The 12,841-nt window shown below is 44.1% G+C and overlaps 1 protein-coding gene across 1 annotated transcript in view; it reads left to right on the top strand.

The window, feature by feature from the left end:
• The window catches only part of PKD1L2 (polycystin 1 like 2), a 99,301-nt gene that overhangs the window by 73,562 nt on the left and 12,898 nt on the right, over nt 1-12,841 (top strand). The window contains exons 30-36 of the mRNA XM_044269298.1: nt 1,432-1,655; nt 2,800-3,010; nt 3,319-3,547; nt 4,379-4,607; nt 4,694-4,790; nt 10,336-10,470; nt 12,159-12,344. Coding sequence (XP_044125233.1) covers nt 1,432-1,655; nt 2,800-3,010; nt 3,319-3,547; nt 4,379-4,607; nt 4,694-4,790; nt 10,336-10,470; nt 12,159-12,344 — 1,311 coding nt within the window. The remainder of the gene's footprint in view (nt 1-1,431; nt 1,656-2,799; nt 3,011-3,318; nt 3,548-4,378; nt 4,608-4,693; nt 4,791-10,335; nt 10,471-12,158; nt 12,345-12,841) is intronic.

The following is a 12,841-nucleotide window of genomic DNA, read 5'->3' on the forward strand; positions in this document are numbered from 1 at the left end:
TATTTGATAACTTTGGCTTAAATTAAGGCAAAGCAGACTCAAATCTTCCCCTCATGATAAATTCCCCCACTGGACATGTTGGGATAAGAGGAATCACAGGATGAATTTATGAAGCCATTAGCTGTGACAAGACAAAAGAAAATACAGCGCTGCGCGCTACATAGCATAGTACTATCAAGAAGCAATGCTAAATATGTGCACAAGACTTCTTTGGTAATGCTCTCACCTTGTTTGGTTGTGATCAGCCCCAGCCACTATTAAAGCATAGACACAAGTTGAATAATCCAGGTAATGGTCAACAGCAGGTGTCCAGATGACCTACAGGAGTAGAACCAGACGTGAAGAAGGGATCTACAATGAACTCTGAGGAACCCATCCGAAGAAGGGCCTGAAATGCGTTATGGTTATACTATCAACAGAGCTTGGAGTTTCTTCAATCGGTTGAGCGCTGGAGTCCGTATGTGCCAGTCTTGGTCTAGGTTGCACTGGCAGGAGAGGCACCAAGTGTATTAACAGACACCTCTTGATAATTTTGGCGCCTCTAAGGAAGTCCAAGCACAAGAAAATTAAATTATAATTTCAGGTGTTATTTACCCCAGTTTTCTGCCATAAGTAATGTTAAGTCTCTTTATTAGATTTTGTGTGAAAACAAGAAGGGTAAGCGCCCCACCTTCCCCACCCTCCTGGTCTTCAAATAATTCCAAGAACCATATGACAAAGTGCATACAATGACATACTACAGATGGAATTACAGAAAAATCATGGCTCATACAAAAGCAGAACCAATGTGTAGCAGAACCATGATATTACCTCTAATGCCAAGCTGCACCTGTACTTGTAACTTGAAACCATGGCAGGTCCAACCCGAAAATTGATGGTAATCTACAGGCGGTTACTGCAGCTCAGCCGCAACCAGTGCCAGCACTGTTAGAGCCCGTTTGTTGCTTCAATTATGAGGAACAAGGATTCAGACCATTTATGGCCCATGTACATGAGCCATCAATAACAACTTTCATACATTATCATAAATCCTTGTCTGTTGGCAGCACATTTCTTTGTGTAACCAGAGGTGTGCAGTTGGCAAACGATGACAACCCAATGGGGCTGCATGTAAATGGTTCCTGCCCACATAAAAAGGCCTTCAGAATGCTATTACATGGAACTGCACCGGGTGCCACCCTGAGATTAGTAGTAACTGTGGTGTCGTGCCCTAGGCTAAAGCCACATGTGTAAAAGCACCTTAAGTCCAGGTTTACACAATTTTGAAAGTAAGACTTCACTTCAGCTTTACCCTCAAAATTGTGCGGCCACCACGGGTGGACAGGGTTTTGACCGCATGCAGCAGCCGCCTCATGTAAGATGTATAGTATTTAGTCACTAACCACTTCAATTTTGAATGTGCTGACATCCAATTTTTATCGGCAATCTCAGGTAAGATTGAATTCACCTGGCAGGAGGTGATGATTGGATTCGAGAGCTCCTTATTGATGTTTCCCATCAACCTCCTGATAGTTCAGATCTTCAGAAATGTCCGACCTAAACCAACGAAAGAGTCTTCACAAATGGCAGGAAAAGACTGTACATCTCATACCGAAAAGAAATCTTCTTCACCAGTTGTTTCCAGCTCGGCTCTTACCCCAGATTCAGTGTTGAAGGTACAGTCATTCCTATAATGGCAGTTGTCTCCAATGGTCTCCAGGTCTACGATCTTTGAGACACAGAACAAAGTAGTGCATGTCCTGAGTTTCCAAAAACGAACGTGTGAATTGTACCATTAACTTCTGTGGGTCTCTGTGCAATAAAATACACTCTTGTGATTCAGACCTTAGTGTTGCCATGCAATATTGAGCTGTTTGGTTCAAATCTGCCCAATGATAGCATCTGCATGAAGTTTGCATGTTCTTGGTTGTTTCCTCCCACACCCCAAAAACATAATGATATTTGGCCTTCCATAAAATTGTGCAGCGAACTGGTGTAGAGGATGGGAGAGGTATTGGGCCTTATTGAGGTGTTGTGTCACTGTGTACTCCCTCAGGCCGTTGTTGCCTGGGGATCGGTGCAGTGGAAATGTAGTACTAAATAAGGAGGCCAGAAGTAAACGAACGTAAACAAAGTATTTTTACTAAGTGCAACGTAGAACTTCAAATACATTCAGTAGCAGCAGATTAAGTGCAATCTTCTCTCTGGCACCAGTAGGAATATGGAGGCCTAATAGTAGTTTGGTGATGAGTGTCTTTACTGTAATCCCTCACCTTATGGCAGTGTTATCAGTGCTGGATGTAGCGGTTCACTCTGCTGTCTAGCATCTCAAGACTTTACTTGAGGAAAGTTTGAGTAGTTCTCTCTAGAGAATCTGTAACAGGAGCATGAGCTTTGCAATGAGCTTCCCTTCCCCTCTGTCTCTGGACAGAAACTCCTCATCCTGGAAGGAAGCAGAACCAGCCCACTCCAACCAAGAGGTGGGGGAACAGGGTGGTTAGCCTTGTTCCCGGTTAACCTTTGCATCCATTTCCTTAGCTGGAAGATATGGCCAAATACATAAAATGAAATACATGACATTAAATAATATACCTATGCAATTGTAGCACTCCCAGGTCTGGGGTACTACACACCCCCTTGGTGAAAGCCAGGCCATCCTCGTGTAACTGAGATAAGGAATAATTTGACTGTGCACTCTATTGGGGGCGGGAATTGTCAGTCTCTGTACAGTCCTGTGGAATATTTTGCTTCTATACAATAATGTTTATATATACTAGTGATAAACACCAATAAACTTACATGAATCTCTGTGCCTTATAGGACATCAGAAGAATTGCCAACTCCCTGTTTAAGGCCCAGAAGTCTCCATTACCCAGTATAGATGCCGGGAAATCAGCAGATATCAATAAACTTTTATCACTTGTAGAAGACATCATCCTGAGGCAGAACAGAATTGGTCAAGAGTTTTATGATGATAGTAAAAAGGAGGAGAGGTCAATGACCCTCAGCTTGGGCTCTGTAGACCTACGTGGTAAGTTGTCACCATAGCAGAGCTGTCCAAATGACCAGTTATATAGAAAAAAGCAATAGTTGTCCAAGTATCTGACACTACTGTATGGTTCCACCAATGTGCAGAATATAACATTACTATCCATTCCTTATTTTCAAGTACAAAAAGTGATGATGCTGTTTTTGAATGGCTTAGTTCAATTAATTGTCAAAACGGTGGTGGGCAGTCCCTTCCTTTTATATGAGACTCTTTAATTCCTAATCACACCCCTGTGCTTGATGCAGGCTTGGTATATAAAATCTACTATCGCACTCATGCATTTTTTCCAGATGAAATGAGGAGTCCCACCCCGGAAAAAGGACTTGAAGAGAGACACCCTAGAGGAGATCACAACCGATACCTTTACCGGCAGTTGCAGCACATAGAGAGGAAGCTAGAGCTTCTTGGACCTCTTCAGTTTCAGAATCCTCAGTGTTACATCCAGGCTGTTTTACAAGTCCAGCATATGAAGGAAGTCCTGGAAAACCAATTCTGTGCTTCTAGATCAGCAAGTGAAATGTGAGATCACGTTTGCTTTAGATTTCACTTAAAGGGTGTCTGTCAGCAGGATCAGCCCCATGAAACCAGCCATAATGCCTAATAGCAGTGGTGCCCAACCATTTTTTGCCTGAGGGCCGCGCTAGACATGGTATAAATTTTGCGGACCAGAACCAGGTAGCTTTGCCATAAAGAAATGAAAACACTGTGAGGGGGCACGTCTGAGCATTACTACTGTGAAAGGGCATATCTGGGCATTTTTACTGTAAAGGGGGCGCATCTGGGCATTTTTACCATGAAGAGGGCACGTCTTAGATGCAATTAAAGTCCCAGATGACACAACCCCTTTGAACTTCCTTACCACACCTATCTCTAGAAAGTGGCCCTCAAAGTGAACAAGGGCGCACAGCGCAAACGCTGCCACCCTCCATTCACTTCTATGGAGTGCCGAAAATAGATGAGCACCGGCTCAGCTATTTCCGGGGCTCCCATATAGTTAAATGGAGAGGCATCCGTGTTTGTGCTCTTTCCATTCACTTCTGTGGGAGTTCCGGAAATAGCTGAGCTCACTTGCTCGATTCTTTTTGCAACTCACATAGAAATAGATGAAGAGCATGCCATGCATCTGCGGTGCACTCCCCTGCACTTTGGGGACCCTGTCCTGGAAGTAGGTGTGGGTCCCAGAGGTGACTCTGACCATATAGTGATCTTGGAAGGATTCTGCAATATTGAGTATCTAAAAAATCAAGATGCATATCTTCTAGATCTGGAATAGAGTATATAATGATCATGCATCATCTGGTGTATACATAGTTGACCAGCCTTATCTCCTTCTGTCTTAATGTTCTGTAGATATTCCTCCACTATGAGTCTCTCAGAGGACAAGAAGAAAAACATCTCCAAGGGTTTGCCGTGGTGGTTTGTCTTCATTGGGTGGTTCCTCGTCCTGGCTACTAGTGGTGTATCTGGATTCTTTACTATGTTGTATGGCTTGCATTATGGCAAGGATAGTTCTATCAAGTGGCTTATTTCAATGGCCATCTCATTTTTCGAGAGTCTTTTCATCACTCAACCTTTAAAGGTGTGGTAGGAAGTTCCTGCATAACTTAAGAGAATGAGATCTAAGTACATACTTTGCTTATATTATTTCTTCCTAATATGTTACAGGTACTTGGTTTTGCAGCCTTTTTTGCTCTAGTTTTAAAGAAAGTGGAACCAGAAGAAGAGGAAGAAACCACCATCAATGGAGAACTTTCAGCACCAGGTACCAAGAATTCCCCATAGTATTTTCCTATTCAATTAAAGGGGTGCCATAAACATAATATGATTATTGGCTATTATGAGCACAACGGAGAAAGAAGTCATGAGTTTAAGATGCCGAGTGATATTCCTTGCATATCTCATAAACTGATGTAGGATAAACAGATAAGTGGGAGGGATCGGCCAACTAGATATTGGATTTAGTAGTGTGCCCTACTAAATATTAACATTGTATGCCATGATATCGTGCACCATCCTGCTCAGATCCTCACTTCTGTACGTTCTAATGCCTCCACAGCTGTCTATAGTTCTCTCTCTGCACCAGCTCATTCATGAAGGTCCCAAAAGAGAGACAACCCTTGCTAAATCGGAGGTCACATTTAGGCTGTGGCTACACAGAGACTTGATTGCATAACATTAAAGTGGCTGTATGAGAATTGATGGCTTATCTTCAGGATAGGTCATCAGTATCTGATCAGTGGGGGTCAGACTCCTGGGACCCCTGCCGATCAGCTGTTTGAAGAGAAAACGACACTCCGGTAACCGCTGCAACCCCCTCACAGCGCCGTACATTTGATAGTAACTGTGCTTGGTATTGCACCTCAGGTCCAATGAATGTGACCTCACTGGCCTAGGAACAGGCTGCAGCGCTTACCGGCCTCTTCAAACAGCTGATCAGCATGGGTACCAGGAGTCGGACCCCCGCCAATCAGATATTGATGACCCATCCAACAATATCAAATTCTCGGACAACCCCTTTTACATTACAAATGCTGTGTTGCCAGTCGCAACTAATTAGATCTGGATGCCCAGGCCATATACATAGTCGTGCCTTCACTGGCCTGAGGGAAACTGCGAGAAGGCCGCGGCGTTACTGCGAGCGCTATTGCCTTCTCAACAGCTGATCAGCGGGGTTCCCGGTTGTTGGACCCCCACCGATCAGATACTGATGATCTAATCAAATGTTAGATCTTCAGTAATAAAAAAATTTAAATTAAATAATTGGCGACCATCCATTGCTAATGTCATAATTTATCCCCTGAAAAGTGACTTGGGGATAGCAAGAAACTGTAGTGCCTGTTCCATGTGGCAAGGTCATATATGTACTGTATACGATATACTACACATGCCGCGGCGTTACTGCGAGCGCTATTGCCTTCTCAACAGCTGATCAGCGGGGTTCCCGGTTGTTGGACCCCCACCGATCAGATACTGATGATCTAATCAAATGTTAGATCTTCAGTAATAAAAAAATTTAAATTAAATAATTGGCGACCATCTATTGCTAATGTCATAATTTATCCCCTGAAAAGTGACTTGGGGATAGCAAGAAACTGTAGTGCCTGTTCCATGTGGCAAGGTCATATATGTACTGTATACGATATACTACACATGCCAACACTAAACACTAAACTTATTTCCGTACATGTGTATAGCTTGTTAATGGATTGTCAGGGTCAAGGTTTACAGTACATACACAATCCTCTGGTTAATTTTCCCCTAGAGATGGACCCAGTGTTAAACATTTACTGGTTTTTAGTCTATATTGGAAATTATTATGTGTCCCTTAGTCATGTCACACTAAACTACATTACTGAATGCCCTGGAACCTGCATGGACAATATGTAACTCTAAAATACATTAAAATATGCAGTTTATCAAATGACTGTGATCAATAAAAAAAATCTCATGGTGACGATGCTACTGGGGGCACCACCTGCTAAACTTTTAACAGTAATATTTATTGTGCAATGTCTAATAAGAGTAAAATTACAACCTACAAGGTGTGGAACGTGCAGAGTACTAAGTATGGCTCTGGACGTGACTGGAGTATAGGAACTGATATAACAGTAGAAGAATAAAAAAAAGTCTAGACCAGGGGTGCACAACCTTTTCTGGTTGGGGGCCACGTTGTTAGGCCTCATGCACACGACCGTTGTGTGCATCCGTGTCCGTTGTTCCGTTTTCCGTGATTTTCTGCGGACCCGTTGACTTTCAATGGGTCCGTTGAAAACTCGGAAAATGCACCGTTTGTCATCCGCGTCCGTGATCCGTGTTTCCTGTCCGTCCAAAATATATGACCTGTCCTATTTTTTTTGACGGACAACGGTTCACGGACCCATTCAAGTCAATGGGTCCGTGAAAAAACACGGAGGCACACAAGATTGCCATCCGCGTCCGTGATCCGTGTCCGTAGGCTACTATAGCACAGACGGATCCGCAGATCCGTCTGCATACAGCTTTTTCAGAGCTGAGTTTTCACTTCGTGAAAACTCAGATCCGACAGTATATTCTAACACAGAGGCGTTCCCATAGTGATGGGGACGCTTCAAGTTAGAATATACTAAGAACTATGTACATGACTGCCCCCTGCTGCCTGGCAGCACCTGATCTCTTACAGGGGGCTGTGATCCGCACAATTAACCCCTCAGGTGCCGCACCTGAGGGGTTATTTGTGTGTATCATAGCCCCCTGTAAGAGATCAGGTGCTGCCAGGCAGGAGGGGGCAGACCCCCCTCCCTCCCCAGTTTTGAATTCATTGGTGACCCGTGCGGCCCCCCTCCCTCCCTCCTCTGTATTAAATTCATTGGTGGCCAGTGCTGCCCCCCCAGCCCCCCTCCCCCGTATTAAATTCATTGGTGGCCAGTGCGGCCCCCCCTCCCCTGTATTAAATTCATGGGTGGCCAGTGCGGCCCCCCCATCATTGGTGGCAGCGGAGAGTTCCGATCGGAGTCTTGGTTGCCATGGTTACTTAGCAATTTTAGAAGCATTATACTTACCTGCGCTGTCTGTGATCGGCCTGGCGCTCCTCCTACTGGTAAGTGACAGGTCTGTGCTATAAGCAATGCGCCGCACAGACCTTTCACTTACCAGTAGGAGGAGCGCCCGGCCGGTCACAGACAGCGCAGGTAAGTATAATGCTTCTAAAATTGCTAAGTAACCATGGCAACCAGGACTGCAGTATCGTCCTGGTTGCCATGGTTACCGATCGGAGCCCCAGCGATTAAACTGGGACTCCGATCGGAACTCTCCACTGCCACCAATGATGGGGGGGGGGGGGGAGGCCGCACTGGCCACCAATGAATTTAATAAAGGGGAGGGGGGCCGGGGGGGGGCCGCACTGGCCACCAATGAATTTAATACAGGGGAGGGAGGGGGGCCGCACTGGCCACCAATGAATTTAATACTGGGGAGGGAGGGAGGGGGCCGCACTGGCCACCAATGAATTTAAAACATAGAGGCGTTCCCATGGTGATTAGAGGCGTTCCCATGGTGATGGGGACGCTTCAAGTTAAAATATACCATTGTATTGGAGAAAACTCCGATAGAGACTCCTGACTTTACATTGAAAGTTACAGGGGGACGGATCCGTTTGCAATTGCACCATATTGTGTCAACGTCAAACGGATCCGTCCCCATTGACTTGCATTGTAAGTCAGGTCGGATCCGTTTGGCTCCGCACGGCCAGGCGGACACCAAAACGACTTTTTTTTTTAACTTTCCTTCATGTCTGGTGATCCTCCAAAAATCACGGAAGAAAAAACGGACACGGATCACGGAACAACGGAACCCTGTTTTGCGGACCGTGAAAAAATACTGTCGTGTGCATGAGGCCTTAGACTGAAAGAATCCCAAGGGCCGAAAATAAAAGTTAAAGGGGTATTACCAACTGATATACTGTATTTATTGCATATTATTGTTGTAGAAATATTATCTGTTGTAATCTGCTCTCCAATGTCTTTATGTAAGGAAAGGTAAAAATCTCAACCGCAGTCAGCCAAAGGTGTTTTCATGTTAAATTCTTGCTGAGCAACTGCCCCACCCGTCTGTTCACTTTTATTTACTCACAAAAGGTGTAAAAGGGGCTGGCCCATAACAAGGATGCAGGAAGTGATGACATAGGAAGACAAGTTAGAATACCCTAGCCAACAAACACATGTATGCAATAATCTACCATTACCACTGGAGTTACCTTTATCCAGCCTTGCTCAGTGATCAATGCCAGATAAAGTTACTATGATCCTCATGCATGTTTATTTACAGGGCAACGTCATTATCTCCAGCGGCTGATCAGGCGCACTAGAGACAACAAACGCACGTTCCTTTCATATATTGTTCTCTTAACAAATGCATCCACGCCAAGCCAATAAATCTGCATCTTGCGTGGGGGCCCTAGCCGGCGTCCATACATCAGCCAACAAAACACTGCTCTGCTGAACACATCGTCTCCTCCGGCCCACAGCCCAGTGCTTAGCACATGGACCATTCGCCGACGGAGACCTCTGCGCCCAGCAGCTGTGACAGGACATACACGGGAAGATATCCACTCCAATGGTTTACCCTGACACTGAGAGACATGGTGACAATACACAATATATTAAATACACATCCTAATAAAATGTCCACAACATTATACATACAGTATATACCATAAATGTCTGGTTACACTTCCAGGACTCCCATTTAATGGGAGAATACATGAAAAATGCATGTGAGCAGCCACAAGACATAGACATACATGTCTGTCACCAGATGGTTGAGGTTCCACACAGAATAATATTGAGGGCCGCATGTGGCCCCTGGGCCGCATGTTGTGCACCCCTGGTCTAGACAATCCTCTGTGAGCTAAGTACATCAACAGCACAAATCTGTCTTCTGAGAGGGGAACATTGGAGAAAGGTAGCAGCCTGCAGTCCAGGCTGTTTAGCCTATAGCAGATTTCCTAGGCTGGATATCATATAGCAAACCCCCAGTTGTGAGAAGTGTTGTCCATGCATGATCCAGTCCATGAAGCGTACCTGAGTTTAAAAAAAATGTTTGCATAGTGTCTGTGCTTCTTTGTACAATCAGAACTGTGAAGGAATAGTTCTTTTCTGGGCTTCCCTAGTGTCTATTTCAGCCATATTATTCCCTGTTTCAGCTGCACAGCTAGATGCATTTCTCTCACAAGCATGAGGTGTATCCCTTTTGTGGAATCTGCTAGCACTGTACTGCTGTGACATACTTTCCCTTACTTCCCACTATTTTAGTTTTCAACTCAGGAGCTCACAGAACAGATAAGGAGGGGGGATCACACTTACAGAGAGGCAGGAAGCTGCTATAATTTTCAGAAGAAGTTTTTTTTTAATCAAGCTCAGGATGTCAGCTAGCTCTGACATGCCGCCGCCACTTCCTCTCGCCTTCTGAGTCTCTGTGACCAGGCATGGATCTTGCCTGACAACAGGCACTGGATTGCAAATTAGGTGGAAGTGAGACCCCCTAGTGGCCATGACGTTACAGCTTTCTTCAGGTGGATGCAGGCAGATTTTATTAATGAAGTTATTTAGAATTTTTAGAAATTACTGAAGTTATTTAGAAATGTACACCATTCTTTATTGAATGAAATGAAATTGTGGGAAAGTACCGTGACTCTTTAATGCAATACAAAATCTATAAATATGCAATATAAAACATAGGTTGTAACTTTTTTTCCTTTTGGCTACGGTGTCAATAATCAGAAAGGAGATGTAAATATAATTTACCGATAAGAATAATTTCTACGCCCACAGGAGATCCAAACCTTCTGCTAGACTCTCCCAGAGACAGTAAGATATACCAGCCGCCTCCTCCTACTGATGTCTCAAGAATGAGGAGCATCCATATAAAGGAGCAAAAGGTGTTTGCTTTAATACGGGAAATACTGGGTAAGATTTCATCATTGCCATCCAGAATACCTGGCACTCCATGTGCATACTCACTACAGACATCGGTGAATTATCACCAGGATATGATATGCTGCCACTGTCTGACCGTCTGTAGGAAAGCCCCATGCCTCTTCATCTCCTGTCGCCTTGTGCACTGGATTTTATTCTATAAAAGCCGCTCGTGTGGCCACCCAGAAAAAGCCAAACTAACATCGGCATATTGCCTCCCTTTTTTGCCCAATATATTATATTAGGGTAGGAGGTCTAGTATACAGCCCATGCCAAACCAGTATATGAAATATGGACGTCCCAACATAATGTACTGTGGTGTTTTTCTTTATAACAACTTTGATTTAATCTACTTATTTCATGGTTTAAGAACTCAGAATTTTTACAGTATGTCACTAAAATGCCCCTTTTTTTTTCCTAATTACAGCAGATATAATGTTTTTTTTCCCCTGCACCCTGGGAAGATTATCGTCTCTATATGACACTGTGATCATCCCAAACTTCATCTGTGTATTTAAAGAGGACCCGTCCCCTCTCCTAACATGTCTGTCTTAGTAACGACTTGCATTCCCCGTGTAATAACAATTCTGGGGAATCTACTCTTATGAGTCTAGATTGTGCTATGTATCTCTTATTCCTGCCAGAAGTTTATGGATAAAGGTACAGATGGGAGTTACCGGCTGGGGGAGTGTCCCTGCGCAGTCTGACACTGGCAGCGCTGATAGTGTCAGACTGTGCAAAGACACTGGTAACACCCATCTGTACCTATATCCATAAACTTCTAGCAAGAATAGTAGAAGAAGTCATAAGAATAGATGCTCCATAATTTTTATTACATGGAGAATGCAAGTATATACTAAGACGATGACAGGTCCTCTTTAAATCAAAATGTCAGGTCCTGATCGTTCATTAAGAGTCTATGCCCCCTTAGAATAACATAAGTTAGCGGCTTCTCCTACAAGCTGCCAATGCTTTAGGCAGGGTGATGTTTAGGGGTGCTTGCCCCTCATCTGTATGGAGTAGGTGGTTTAGGAATGGTGCCACATCTCCTTAAAGAGACCAGTCTTGTGTGTAGGCCTACTGTAAGTACTCCAGGGTATGGAGGATTATACAGAGCCACTTCAAAGAGATGGCGATAGCTAGATGGTTCTCTTCCTTGGGAGATACCTCTTGCATATTTGTTTCCAATGAGTCTCCATATTCTGGAGTACTTCCAGTAAGTCTCCATACAGGATTGGTTTCTTGAAGGAGATTCGGCACCCTGCCTAAGCCTTCAAGGCATCAAACAGAGACAGCCAGAATCCTACTCCATACAGATGAGGGGCAAGCACCCCGAAACAGATGTCTATGGATGGATATCTGGCTATATCCCCTTGTCAAAGCCTAAGGCTTGTTGGATTTTGACTCGTAGGTAGCCACTTCCAAGAGGTGGTGCTAGCAAGATGGTTCTCTTCCTTGGGAGATACCTTTTTGCATGTAGCTGCCAACTGTGAAATAGTCAATGTGACTGGTGCCATCACTGAATCTCCAGCCTTAGACTCGTTTAGTAGACGTGCCTATTACACTCATTTGATCGTAGCTGAAAACAAAACACTTGATTAAAATGTAACAAAAACCTGTAATTTTACATTAATTTATGTATAGAATCATGATGCAGTCTGGTGACTTCTGTCTTGCAGCGTACTTGGGATTTCTATGGATGCTTCTTCTAGTTGCGTATGGGCAGAGAGATCCAAACTCATACTACCTCAATAAACACATAGAAAATAGCTTCGCTGGTGGACTGGAGAAAGTTTGTAGCTACCAAAATTTCTTTACCTGGGCAAACACCACCTTGATCAGTAATTTATTTGGAACTTATCCAGGTTGGTACAATGCATGGTTGTTTGGTCATTTAATATACTGTACATCCCTCTGCCTACAGCTGGTATTCATGACAATGCAGACAGTACATCTTATAACAAATGATCTCCTACAGTCCTCTGGTGCTGTAGAATAGATCAGGGGTGCCGAGCAGAAGACCAGATCGACAGTATTCATTAAACATGCCCTAATTTTTTTTTGAAAACAGCCATTTTGACCATGAAGCCATGATATCAGTTGTAGTCCTTATGACAGTAGTTGAAGAGTACCTGTCTGCATTATATAAAAACTCAGACTCGTTCACACGAACGTATTTTGCGCTCCGTATACGAGCCGTTTTCTGCGTTCCACATACGGAACCATTCATTTCAATGGGTCTGCAAAAGATGCAGACAGCACTCTGTGTGCTGTCCGCATCTGTTGCTCCGTTCCGTGGCCCCGCAGAATTTTTTTGCGGACAAGAATAGGCATTTCTATAATGGGCCTCCTGTTCCGTTCC

This window comes from Bufo gargarizans, chromosome 10 (genome assembly GCF_014858855.1).
Source record: "Bufo gargarizans isolate SCDJY-AF-19 chromosome 10, ASM1485885v1, whole genome shotgun sequence".
Classification (NCBI taxonomy): Eukaryota; Metazoa; Chordata; class Amphibia; order Anura; family Bufonidae; genus Bufo; species Bufo gargarizans.